The sequence below is a fragment of the Madurella fahalii genome (assembly GCF_045866475.1).
Source record: "Madurella fahalii IFM 68171 DNA, scaffold_3, whole genome shotgun sequence".
Lineage (NCBI taxonomy): Eukaryota > Fungi > Ascomycota > Sordariomycetes > Sordariales > Madurella > Madurella fahalii.
Window position 1 is genome coordinate 168,202 of NW_027263973.1, and position 12,803 is coordinate 181,004.

Here is a 12,803-nt window from a genome sequence, read left to right on the forward strand (position 1 = left end):
GAGTAAAGTGCGGCGTGCTGCGTACATTGACTACTACATGCTATCCCATGCCGTGAACCGACGCCGTGCAATGCAATCCCAACGACCGCTTCTCCGAACATGAGCCTACAATACTTATACATTACCAAATCCTCCTCGCAACCATCTCATATCTCACCACCCCCGAGAAGTCCTTCTCCTTTTCTCTCTCAGCCTTCTCTTCGGCCTTCCGCTCTTTTTCCCTCACCTTCCTCAACCCCTCCACATCCTCCCCAAAGATCCACCGCCTCCGGTCGTCCCCGACCTCCACCTGCCCATACCCCCCGGTACGCTTCCCCTTGGCATCAAACGACTCCCTCTCCGCCTTGCCGATGGCGATCGCGTGCTCCTTGGCCTTCATCTGCGCGTACCTGTCCCGCGCATACCGCAGGAGGAGCATCCCCAGCAGCAGCTTCACCACGAGCAAGACGAGAAAGATGAGCAGGAAGACCACGACCATGGTCACGGCGGCAATGACGTCGTCGCTGGTGAAGCGCAGGCTGAGCCACAAGCGAGATGCCACGCCGGGGACCGGGCCGGTCGCGTTGTCGGAGAGATTGGCGCCGTCGACATACGGGAAGCCGTAGACGGCGCGGCCGAGGGCGTTGCGGATGAGGTTGTCGAGACGGTCCAGGGCGGCAACCATGGCCGGCGACGGCGTGGCAGACTCGGTGGAGAGCGAGGTTTGCGTTGAGGGGGGGACGGGGGTCGGGAGATGGGCGGCGAGGAACATGTTGTAGATCTGGACCGAGGCGCGGATGAAGAGGCAGGAGAGGGGAAGCAGCGGGAGGCCGAGACGGCGGGTGAGCGAGGGGGTTACAAAGGCCTGTACTCGTCAGACACCGCCGGCGGTGACGGAGGTGGGAGACTCACGTTCGTGTAGTAGTCCTTGCATAGGATGTCTAGGATCCTACTGTAAAAGGTCGGCTTGATGTTGTTAAATTTGTTGATGTAGGCATGCTTGATCCAATCGACAATCATCTCGCTGCCAATGACCACGATGAACGGAGACAGCACCTCACCCGACCACAGCCACGACGGCAGGATGGTGAAACTCGCGGGCAAGATGGACGGAGTGTGCAACGGGACGCTGCTAGGCCCGCCGTCCTCGCTCCCGGCTCCCGGAACCGACAGTCTGCCAACCTCGACAATGTTGCGCATGCCAATGATGATCAGCATGATCCAGAGCTGGAACCGCTCGACAATGTCGGCACATGTAAGCTGGAAGGTGTTTTCCTTCTCAAAGCGCTTAAAGACTGCGCTCTTGATCTCGACGAACTGGTTGGAGAGCAGAAGCGTCAAGAGCGCATTGGAATACGAGTTGACGGCAACGTTGAGGGCGATGACCTGGTAAAAGAGGACGACGGAATGCAAGATGTTGTACACGAGAGCGAGAACAAACATGCCCAGAGGCAGCATCACCCGTGAGCGGCCCGAGCTGTTCCTAGACAGTGTCTCGGCGCTAAAGAGGCACTCGAAGACGTCCTGACCTAGGGCTGACAGGAGGCGGTCTCCAACCTCGAGCAGGTTGTAGATGGCATACAGCTTTATGGCTGACTGGGCCCGGATTAAGTGGTACATGCGGCTAGCATCGAGATTCATCAGCGCAATAGAGCTGCAGATTATGATGGCGCCCTGGAGAAGATCAGCTTTGTGGAAGCTGGTCAGGTTCGAAGGGCTCGACTTTGTGCGGCGGTGTCGGAACACCCCAGCCGGCCTCGCGCTCGGTTTTGTCGAGGAGCCATGCAGACGGAGATTCTCATTACGGCGTGCTGAGGAATCAACGGGAGCCGAGGATACCGCAGTGGAACGGGCGGCGGCGCCATTGTCTCGCGCTCGGCTCTGGCTTCTAGACCCGGCTCGACTGCCATGGCTACTTGCCTCCGAGACCGAACGGCCGCGTCGTCCTCGTTGCCACATACGCCCTAACCCGTACCATACGAACCCCACGAGCCAGCGGATTTCCTTGCCGATAACATGTGCCCACCACCGCGCTAGTACCGAGGCCGCAATGCAGAAGCGCATTGGCAGTACGGTAAATGTCCACAGCCAAGCATCGAAGCAAGCCAGTGCGCCAAAACTCATGGCCTTCTCGAGAAACCATGGTAGGAGCAGGAAGTTCTTGAGCCGCTCAAACTTGATGGCATTAGATTCATATGGGAGGTCGCTGGCATAAGAGTGGTGGATATATAGTGGGCTCGGCCGTTGCCCTGCAAGTTCCAGCTGCAGTAATGTTGGTACGGACATTGGTGGGAGCGGAATTGTCGGTGGTATGGGGGACGGCAGATCTGGCTGTGGTACTTCGTTTCGAGCCGGCGCGGCTGCTTTGTTCGTTGACGGGTGGTTGTTTCGGCCTTCTAAATCGAGAGGCGGTGGTCGAGGGATCGGGTGGAAGGAGTTGCGACGAGTAGAGGACTGCTGGCTCGGTGGTTGGCTTGTAGACTTCCGCCTGCTCATGGGCGGTGTCGATAAGGTCCGGGCACTCACGGTTGGCCGCCGTTGGGGGTTCGCCCGTGGGTTCACCCCATCTTCCCGACGCCCCGTACCTCGAAGTTCTGTCTCGTTTGGCTGAACGGCTAGCGGCTGTGCCGCTGCAGAAGGCTGTCGGCTCGTTTCGACGATACCCGCGCTCAGTGGGGGGTCAGATGCCTCGCGGGCTGGGATGGCGGCAACTGGCAGGGACTCGGGAGCGGCCGTCAATTCCTGGATCTTCGACGCGGAAAGCCGCCTGACGCCGTCGGGGTTGCTCGTCTTAGTACTCGACCGGCTTCGGGTTTTAGTGCCGCTTACGCTCACGAGAGCGGGCTCGGGCGCGCTGCGCTCGGGAGATACGGGTTCCTTGGGATGTCCGCCATCGCTCTGGCTGTCGCTGGACGGATCGGGGGTCGGCACCCCCTTAGTTGGGCTCGAAACGGCTCGCTCTCGTGCCAACTGCGATCCGGCGACGGATCTCGGGGGAGGATCGCTCGGGGTCAACATCGGCGAGGGAAGGTGTGTAACTGTCGACGGCGAGTCTCTCCTGCTTCGAGAACCATTTTCGAGGTTGTTAGTCCCCGAGGATTTGCTAGGCGTGACGTTGGACATGTTGGAAGCCGCAGTTCCGGACGCCAAAGGCGGCTCCCCTGCGCCGCTCCGAACTGGGTTTTCCATGGCTTTGTAGACACAGGAGAGCCTGTTTTAGGCCATGGCGACGATTGAATCCAGCGGCAAGTACCGACGTGAATTGAGTGGTACCCGACCGAAAGAGCTTGGAAGCGATAAACCTGCTCGGTAATGCACAAAGGACAACTTTGACAATGGGTTCCAATTCAGCCTTGTGCAGCTGCCAATCGCGAAGCCCCCGGTTTGCCCCACTTTTTAAGCCACTAACAGGACTTGGGGCTTGAGAACTCCCAGGGGAGTTTCAGGGTTTAATAAATTTTTGTGATTCGCCTTCATGTTGGACTTCTGCACTCTCTGCTCTTTGACTGATTCACTTTCTAAGGCTGGCGGTTTGAGCGTAATTTTGGGCCGGGAGAATGAAGCCATTACAGCTACCTAGTGCCCTTTGATGCAGAGTCCTTGGAGGGGTTACGGTTCTACGTCAATAGCGCCTCGGAACTGGCAGTGTTTACCTTATTTAGAATCGCGCCGGAAAGACGAATAGCTTGTCTGAAGGTGAGTCACATCGAGGAGCCGTCGTGTGGACAAGACGGACAACATCAGTCTCATGTGGCTTCAAATTTGGCATCGTAAGCTTCGCAAAACACCTAGACGCCCGTCACAATGGCCGCCGATGATTTTGCTAGCCCACCGGCTCCTAAAACGGCCAATACTGGACACATCTCCCTCTGCGGCCATCACCAATGCCCGCTCTCGTTCGAGGTCTCTCTTGCCTCACCAAGTCTCGCAGCCGACGCGGCCTTCGTAACCTACCTTACCAACCTAATAAACACAGCCTACCGCTCTTCGGAAGCCGAGTTCTGGCAGCCGGGCAAATTCACCCGCTGCTCCGCCGCTGAACTCAGCAGTTACATCCAGTCCTCGCAGATCGTCGTCGCCTGGCAGTGCGGCTCATCCCACACAGACCCTGCCGACTTGGTGGGATGCGTGCGGTTGCAAATGCTTGACGGCAGCACCGCCGCCTGCGGCATGCTCGTCTGCGACCCTGCCGCCCGGGGCACCGGGGTCGGCCGGGGGCTGGTCACGTTCGCGGAGGAGTGGGCAAAGGGCCGAGGGGCGGAGCAGATGCAGGTCGAGGTAATCGTTGGGGATGGCTGGGTGCATGAGTTAAAGGACAGGTTGGCCGGGTGGTATGAGCGACGGGGGTACCAGCTGTTGAGGGTGGGAGAGGTGCGGGACGAGGTGCCCTGGTTGGCGGACATTTTGGCGAAGAGGGCGAGGGTTAAGGTGTTCCGGAAGGTGCTATAGCAGGGCAGGCGACGTACCGTACAGTACCGTGATCGTAAGCGGCGTTGCCCCGCCCCCGCTGCAGATGTAGGCGGGGCCGCTTGCGTGCTCTGGATCGAGGGTCATGGAGTGGAAACTACAGAAACTCGAGTTGAAGATCGACAAATTCTGTTCCAGCATCTTGCCAATAATCCCAGTGAACGCTCCCTTCAAGTTTTTCGAGACCCTAATATCGTCTTTGTGCGTTGAGCGCATTTACTCTCTGCGCTACTGATAGCACACCCTCTGAGCCTTTGGGTCGCGCGTTTCCTAGTTCCAGGTACCAGACAAGTGTCCGCCATGGCTTCCAACCCCCCGGGAAGATGTTGCACCATTGGCATTAAGCATGAGCAAGTATCCGTCGAGGCCATCAAAGGAAATAAGTTACTGATGCTAAGAAACCCAGTGGCACTCCCACGGGCAAGACGGTCAAGGTTGCCAACAAGTACGAGGGCTACCTCGCGACCCCGCCCGCCGAGAAGGAGCACAAAGGCGTTGGCATCCTTATCATCCCCGACGTGATTGGCATCTGGCAAAACAGCAAGCTGACGGCCGACCAATTCGCTGCCAACGGTTACCTGACACTACTGCTCGACGTGTTCAACGGCGACGCCCTCACGCTCGGCCCCCGTCCGGCGGGGTTCAACATCATGGACTGGGTCGCCAAGGGCTCCGACGGTAATAACCCGCATACCAAAGAGGCGGTCGACCCCATCGTTGTGGATGGCATCAAGGCGCTGAAGGAGGAGTATGGGATTACAAAGATTGGAGGGGTCGGATACTGCTTTGGTGCCAAGGTATACCCGAGTTCGCTGGAAACATGGGGATGCAAAACTGACTGGTTATCGCGCAGTATGTCGTCCGTCACTACAAAGACGGCATCAAAGTCGGCTATGTTGCGCATCCATCGTTCGTGGATGAAGACGAGCTCGAGGCCATCACTGGCCCGCTTGCCATCTCGGCTGCCGAGACCGACTCCATCTTCCCTGCGGAGAAGCGGCACCGCTCTGAGGAGATCCTCAAGAAGACTGGTCAGCCGTATCAGATCAACTTGTTCTCGGGCGTCGAGCATGGATTTGCCATGCGTGGTGACCCCTCGATCAAGGTGGAGCGGTTTGCCAAGGAGCAGGCCTTCTTGCAAGCTGTAACTTGGTTTGACGAGCACCTCCTGTGACTACGGGATTCGGAGGCGAAGCCAAAGCTGTAATTAGATAGCAAGCTTGAGTACTGGTTTCAACTATTGCAGGTTGTCAAACCGAGCCTCCGTCACCTAGAGGCACCATCCTGTCCTTGCTAACCTGGTTCCAACACCATCTGCCGAACCGAGTCTTGTTCTCATGAGGGGCATAAAAGCGCCGGTAATTAGCTGTTAGTATTTCCCGGTTCCCGTCCATTGGATGCATCCACATCCTTCCAGAGTCAGAACACGTTGGAAGTCCTTCACGCGGATACCTGTTCCTCAAATCTGCTGAGGAAGTGCCTCATCTGCGCAGACTAACCATTCTGTGGATAATCGCCGGTATACCCCTGGTACAAATAATAAACCTGGTCTCGGATCTCCACGGGTTCAGTTTCATCTCGCTGTGCCCTCAAAAGAGCCCGGTATCCATAACAACACTCATAAGGTCTTCCTACGAACTCCTGTCCCAGACCTTAATGATACAAAGCATGGTTAGCTAGCGTTTCCTGCGGAATATATCATGCAGCTGCGAAGTAACGTTTCACGCTACTGCTGAATAGCCCCCTCATATTCGTACCACAGTCCCCCAGTTTTGATCCCAGGCGCACGTTCCAAAGGAACATCATCTGTAGAACGTCGCCTTGTTTTCTTCACGCATCAAGAACCTGGAGCCTCTCGGCATCGTAATTGGCGCGACGTGACACTTGCCAGACTAGAGGTTCTCGGCTTCCGGCCTTCATCGCCTGATATCCTGCATGTGAGCACATAAGGTATTCATTTACCGTTAGATAAACACCGTAGCTTTCCCCGTACAGCAAACTCCCGCCAGGCCCGTCAATGTCAGAACTTGCTGTTTGAGGCTCGCTGTATGAACCTGAAGATGTGGTGAATTAGGTCTAAACCGTCTGATAGGAGCCCATGATGCCCGCGGACGCCAACTAGAGTACCTTAACCATAAAGCCGAGCTCTAGTGCTATCTTAAAAAGTATATGTTCCCGTGAGTACTCCAATCATTTCCACCAGGACTCCAGATACGCAACACGCGTTAAACGATATTATGAAAAGTTTTCGCGGTCCAACTCCAATACTCATGTACGCTCCAAAACTGGCGGCCCAGGAGGCTATGGTAGAGACCAGGAATCTCCCTGATACCATCCACAACGAAAAGAAAACGACGAAAAGAACAAAATGCACCAAAAATGCAGTCCCTTGCACGATCTCAGCTGTAAAGCACTTCCACAGCCCTTCGAAGATGCCTACTAGGTCCCGCTCCTTGTGAACATCAAACGACACGGCGCCACCGCCTAGACGACTCCGGACTTCAGCCTTCAATTCCTCATCAGTCATGGTGGTGGGGACAATATTCGCGGCTCTAAGCTCTTTGCTTATGACTTCGGCCAGGTGGAGAACGCATCTCCAACCCCTTGGCACTTCTAGATAACCCTCGATTGGCAAATTGAACTGGGCGTGGAGCCACATCATGTGGAGTCCCACTGTCCAAATCAGGAGGGCGACACACGTAAAGAAGAGTTGTAGAAAGGAAAAGCCCCATTGATAACGCTGGGAAAACTGTTAGCCCCAAGGACGGAGATGTACGGAAAACCCCTCAAGGGCCCAACCGCGGTACTTACATCTGAGATTGTTTGGCATTTGCCGTGGGTCCTGATGTAATCAATGGAGTATATGTAATTAAGGGCAGAAAATCTTGCCTGTGACTTGTTCCGAAAGGGGTACTGATTTGTCGTGGGATCCACCCAGCCATGTCCAAATAGCGCGGGCGAACCATCTTCGACGAGATAGAATGCTGTTACGTTCAGTGATGGTGGCTCAAGTCTATGATAGGGTGCGCAGAGAGAGCGGTTTGATCCGCGGCCGTAAAAGCCATTTAACGAGACATCTAGCTGCGCCGTAAGCCGTGAGGTCTAGACATCCGAGCAGTCGACTTCTCCTGGGGCCCTCACACTCGGATGTTTGCCATTGCAACCGGCAGTTCTGACTATTCTGGCTGTCCGGGCTGTAGTAATGGCACGGATCTCGAGGCGAGTAATCCTTTTGGTAGATGAGTGGTTCTCCTGGAGCATACTTGTCAGAATCTCCGCCCTCAAATTCGGGGATAGGATTCGCGCCAACCGGTACCGGTGTCCGCATTGTATGGGATAATGGAGTCGCTGGCCATGTTGATTCTCTGCCCGTCATGGATGATGTATGCTACCAAGTTAAAGTCGGAGAACTTGATATAGTTGCCACTATAATCTCTGACGAAACCTTCTGTGCTCCCAACATAGCCAGTCATGGCGCTCGCGAGAGTTGGAAATGCTAAAGTAAACAGCAGTGCTAGAGTCAGGAAAACTAAGATAACCTTGGATGGCAGGACTCGACTGGAGCCAATGTCCCGGGCAATGCGAAAGATGGAAAGTGGCGATGCTTCTTGGTGTAAGAAAATAATCCAAAACGCCGAATACGTGATTAACCGGGATTCGATTAGGACAGCGGTGTAGTCGGCAAGCACCGTCCATGTGAAGTAGGCTACGAACGCTTGTCCCACTCGGCCGACCACCTCGTACAATCTCAGCCTCTAGTCCCCTATTGTGAGAGTACCTGAGCACTTACAATGTCCCAGAGAATATCGAGGACTTTTGCTTCGGTGAAGGTAAAGGAACCGACCCAGAGCGTAATTTGGAAGAATCCTTGTCCCGACCACCACCTGTAATCGTTCAGAAAGGGACTAAAAGTGCTGTCCGGCTTGCATGACGATTGGGAAGAAGAAACTGAGCCCCAGAACGCAAGGAAGATGACGAGTGCAAACAAAAGTGACGACCAAATGAAGAGAAGCGATCGTTTGCCGTACTCCAACCAAGTAGCGAAGCGGGGTGGTGGGGTTGTCTGAGTCCCCGAGCAGCTTTCAACGTCTTGGCGCGTTGGAGACCGTAACCGTGGTAATAACGACGGTAACAACAAGTGTACCAGGTTGGTCATTGTCGGATTACTGGGTAGACCGTTGTCTCCAAAGAGGAGTTGAGTAACCGGGTAGAGCGCGGTACTATTGATATAGTAAAGGGAGCGTATAGGACTGGTTCTTAACTCATAGAGAGGCTTTGGTCTCAATATGTCACTTGTAATGTTGCGTTGACTGCATCACATTACTGGCCACTCTTTTCTGGCCTAGCGACTTCCAGGCTCCCAAGGCCTACATCTTAGGGCAGGGTAGGCACTCTAAGCCCTTGAACTGCGCCGCATGTGGAGGACACTCGGTATAATCTGGCTAAAAAGCACCTGCTGTACTTCGCTCGGCCATGAACGGGTTGCCTTTACCGCGCATGCATCTTGTGGTTTGTGAACTGCCTTGTCAGATACAATATAAATTAGGCACCACGTCGCATCGGCCGCATCGGCCGCATCCCGGTCAACCATCACTTTGGAGTTCGTGGGTCCCCGAGGCTCACGTCTCTCCCTACGCATTACAGTACTATCGGGGGATTGGAACCCCGCCACAAGAACGACCAGCGTGGAATGTTCGGGGTACTTAGATGCCGAGCAAGGATATGGGTGATGGCTGCCTATATCTTCTCGTTATTCTCTTGATGCGAGCAGCTGAAGGTTATCCATCGCCAAATGCGAGCGAGGATAAGGTGCTTCAAGTTTGAATGCCGCTCGACAGTCATCCGAATCTGCCTCCATGTCATCGAAAATGGCGCTGTGCCAGTAAATAAGCATGGAACCACACTGTATGATCTTGCGCTGACCAGTGCCATTCCAGTCTTATCAGGCAAACATTGAAGCAGAATTTGTTCAATGGTCCGCGTACAACAGATACGACGACAACGGGCTTCAGTATCGCTGACCTCTATACAGATGAAAAATCAGAGATCTACCACATTGAAGGCACCTCATAATTCGTATCGGCCGCATATGAACCTAACCACCAACCTGGTTAACACAAGGCGTCGTCAAAGTGAGCACTGCGTTCGAGCAATCTAGGACCATCAATAATTACCGGGAGACATCATATGGAAGCTCACGATGTGCTTCTCGACGTTGGTTGATGCTTTCGGGTCGTGAACACTATGCGACGTAGTTTGCCCGCTGCCATGTCAAGATTATCTCGGGACATTCGCAATGTGTCAAGCAGGGAGCGGACTGTGTCGTAGATACTGGTGCCGGTTTCAATGGGAACGATGGGTGCCAGACTGTGCGGCCTTGTGTTCTGCGATCGTGGCCTGAATCTCGGTTGGCTGAAACCGGGGGGCCATATCATCTCGTTCTTAGAAGACGCCAGGTCGTCCAAGATCACGATGTTCCGTCAACCTAGAGGAAGATACATAGAGAGCACCACAGTATTGTCTTCAAAAGATTGAGGTATGCTCAGTTGATACCATATACGCTGTGTAAGAGGAGGCAATGAGGCAATTGCGGACACAGCGTGTCTGTACACAGCTGAAAACAGGGCATGATTGATCTTATCGACACTCATGCGTACATCTTCGTCTGAATAAGCTGTCTAATGCTCTCTGCTACGGTTTCTTTGAGCGGTCTATGATAGTGGTTAGTTTCGTTGGGCCATTGTGCGTAGAATCCCTGAATATCTGATAGGGAAGAGCGACACGTCCTGCCCTGACTTTAGCAGCCAGTATAGAAGCTCCAGTTCATGGTACTTGAGGTGGAGTAGACAAAGGGCGCTGGAATAAGTGTGCAATAGATGGTCTGATGAGACAAGTGTGAGGAAGATTTAGACTTATGTCCTTCTCCCGCCCCTGCTCATCGCCATGCTTACATCCGATTTTAGTCTATCCCTGGACAACACACGTTCCGAACCGTATAAGCCCATCTCTGTCACGTCTCATTACCGGCATTGTAACGCCGCCCTGACATTGGGATCCCATAACTTGATGCTGGAGGTATCGGGGGGTGCTGTACTTAACCCGACAGCGGACGCCACAGAGGGATCGCGAGAAGGCTTGCACATTGGCAGCATGGATACATGGCAGAAGAGGCGAAGACTCGGATATCGCCTGATCCGACTGGTAAAGGGTGGTGGCACATGGCTTACAAGCGCGGGTGTAACCGTTCCGAACCATATTTCAATACTACTTGCCCATACTGGACCAAGTTTGGCCCCCACCGAAGGTTCTCGTAAATTTGGAGCTGCGAGAGTGCGGCCCGTCAGGCTGCTGATGACGCACCCAGGTGCTTACGTTACGGATTTCTCGGTCAATAAACCGTCTGCCCAAGCGAGGAAGAGTTAGGTACCTATATACCTACTGTTGAGTCGGATAATTTCAGTTTACTAATTGCTTTGGTACCTAGTTTCCTTAACACCTCTCTGATCGACCCCAAGCACCCGATCCTAAACAACATGTTTACAATGTTGCGAAGCCGTTGACGCAGAGGAGATATATCCCATCACGCATAAGTAAAGCGGGATTTGTTTTAGGCGTTCGTGACACGATGTCCTATCTTCACTGGTGGTTTTGCGCGCACCGACGTTGGGGACGCCTGACTCCGGTGTTTGATCTGTGTACGCCAGGTTTTCTTCTCACACCGGCGGAAAATCTGTGGCGGCAATACTAGTAACAAAACATACATGGAGTGCGCCGGCTTGTTGCAGACAGTAAAGTGGTGAGCACCAATACTGGAGTCACACCTAGCCACTCCCGAACACGGCTTTGGCCGCTGTGGTGTTCAAAATGGTCTTGCAAGCTCTAGCTATTATCCCAGGAGAGTTTCATTGGCCATTCTCAGTTGATGTCATGTGGAAGCCCGGACACGGCAATGACCAATGTCATCTATACGACTCGTGTACACTGCGCACACCCTCCTGCTATGAACCTCCCGGAGGACCTTCCGACAAATTTGATGAGGCTCACATTGTATAATTAACTGTCGGCTACTGCTGTCGCAACAGCCGTGGCGGCGGCCGCGGTTTGCGCGGCCACCGTCGCCACGGCAGGCGTTGCCGAGCTCCTAAGACCTGCCGATGCAGCGCTTTGGAACAGGCCGATGACACTCGTATAAGCTGGTTTTCTATTGAAGCTCCTGTCAAAGAGGCAGGCCTCCCCTTCCCTAGGGTACTGGCTCGGGATCCAGGAGTACTGAATCCCAGACATAGTCAGCATCATCCGTCCCAAGGTCGCTGCTCATTATCTAATACGTACCTGATCAGTGAAGTCCCAAACCGTGATACCTACGCACTTTGGCGTCTCAAGGCACGCGCCAACGACCTCCATATAATCCTTCGCCTGCTGCTCCTTGTCAGCCTCTGTAGTGGGTAGCTTGGTATGTCGGATGTCGATCTCAGTGAAGGCAATCTCATCAACCAGCTCCGAGAAGCGCCCCATAGTCTCCTTCATCTCGCGCTTGGACGGCGACTTGCCTACGCGCGAGTGACCTTGCATGCCGACGCCGTGGATGGGTGCTCCGGCGGCCTTGACGGTCCGGAGCATCTCGATTGTCGCGTTGATCTTGGCGTTGCAGCACCGCTCAATGTTGAAATCGTTGTAGTAGAGCTTAGCCGACGGATCGGTTTGCGCCGCGACCTTGAATGAGTGGGTGATATAGTCTATGCCCATGGCGCGGTACACTGGGTAGCGTTAGCGTTTGTTCTGGAGGTGCCGAGGGAGAGAGTTGCGTACTGGGACTCTGGCGGTACCGGCCATCATCCTCCATGGCTTCATTAACGACATCCCAGGCAGAACATAGCCCTTTGTAATGACCTGCGACGTTTTGGATGTGAGACGTAATGATGCGTTGCATCTGGTCCCGGCTGTAGACGCTACTGACTGGATGCAGCCAACTTGTCAGTGCCTCTAATATTCGGCGCCCGGTCTGGTTTCCGGAACGACTCACCCCAACCCGGAAGTTGGTTATGCCACACCAAAGTGTGGCACCGAAGTAACTGCCCGGACTGTTTCGCCACATTGGCAATCGCGTCACCACTGCCATAGGAGAATCGCCCCTGGCTTCCCTCAGTGTTACTCCATTTCTGACCATTTGCAGGTGTTATTGACCCAAATTCGTCCGGATCGCGAGCAATTCGCATATAACCCTGGTTTCCGAGTGCGGGATTGTCGACGGCCGTCCCAAAGTACTGGAGGCCGGCGGCCTTAGCCCACTTGTCCAGCTGGCATGTTGCTGGCAACACAGCGGTCAAGGACAGAGCAAGTAGTAGGTGGATCTGCAT

The 12,803-nt window shown here is 54.4% G+C and overlaps 4 protein-coding genes across 4 annotated transcripts; 2 read left to right on the forward strand and 2 right to left on the reverse strand.

Annotated features, from left to right (window-relative positions):
• Positions 1–121: 121 nt before the first annotated feature.
• Positions 122–3,168, reverse strand: MFIFM68171_05561 (Eukaryotic membrane protein family-domain-containing protein; the record flags this gene model as incomplete). The annotated part of the gene is made up of 2 exons (XM_071060981.1): positions 122–844; positions 892–3,168. 2 exons carry the CDS (start codon positions 3,166–3,168, stop codon positions 122–124), a joined length of 3,000 nt encoding a protein of 999 aa, XP_070917082.1.
• A 615-nt stretch (positions 3,169–3,783) lies between these two features.
• On the forward strand, positions 3,784–4,428 carry MFIFM68171_05562 (uncharacterized protein; the record flags this gene model as incomplete). Its single annotated transcript, XM_071060982.1, has 1 exon — positions 3,784–4,428. The coding sequence occupies one exon, from the start codon at positions 3,784–3,786 to the stop codon at positions 4,426–4,428; it is 645 nt and encodes a 214-aa protein (XP_070917083.1).
• Positions 4,429–4,746: 318 nt separating this feature from the next.
• On the forward strand, positions 4,747–5,620 carry MFIFM68171_05563 (Hydrolase tropI; the record flags this gene model as incomplete). The annotated part of the gene is made up of 3 exons (XM_071060983.1): positions 4,747–4,796; positions 4,853–5,243; positions 5,300–5,620. The coding sequence occupies 3 exons, from the start codon at positions 4,747–4,749 to the stop codon at positions 5,618–5,620; spliced, it is 762 nt and encodes a 253-aa protein (XP_070917084.1).
• A 5,879-nt stretch (positions 5,621–11,499) lies between these two features.
• MFIFM68171_05564 (Beta-xylanase) lies at positions 11,500–12,803 on the reverse strand (the record flags this gene model as incomplete). The annotated part of the gene is made up of 4 exons (XM_071060984.1): positions 11,500–11,715; positions 11,779–12,203; positions 12,256–12,402; positions 12,470–12,803. The coding sequence occupies 4 exons, from the start codon at positions 12,801–12,803 to the stop codon at positions 11,500–11,502; spliced, it is 1,122 nt and encodes a 373-aa protein (XP_070917085.1).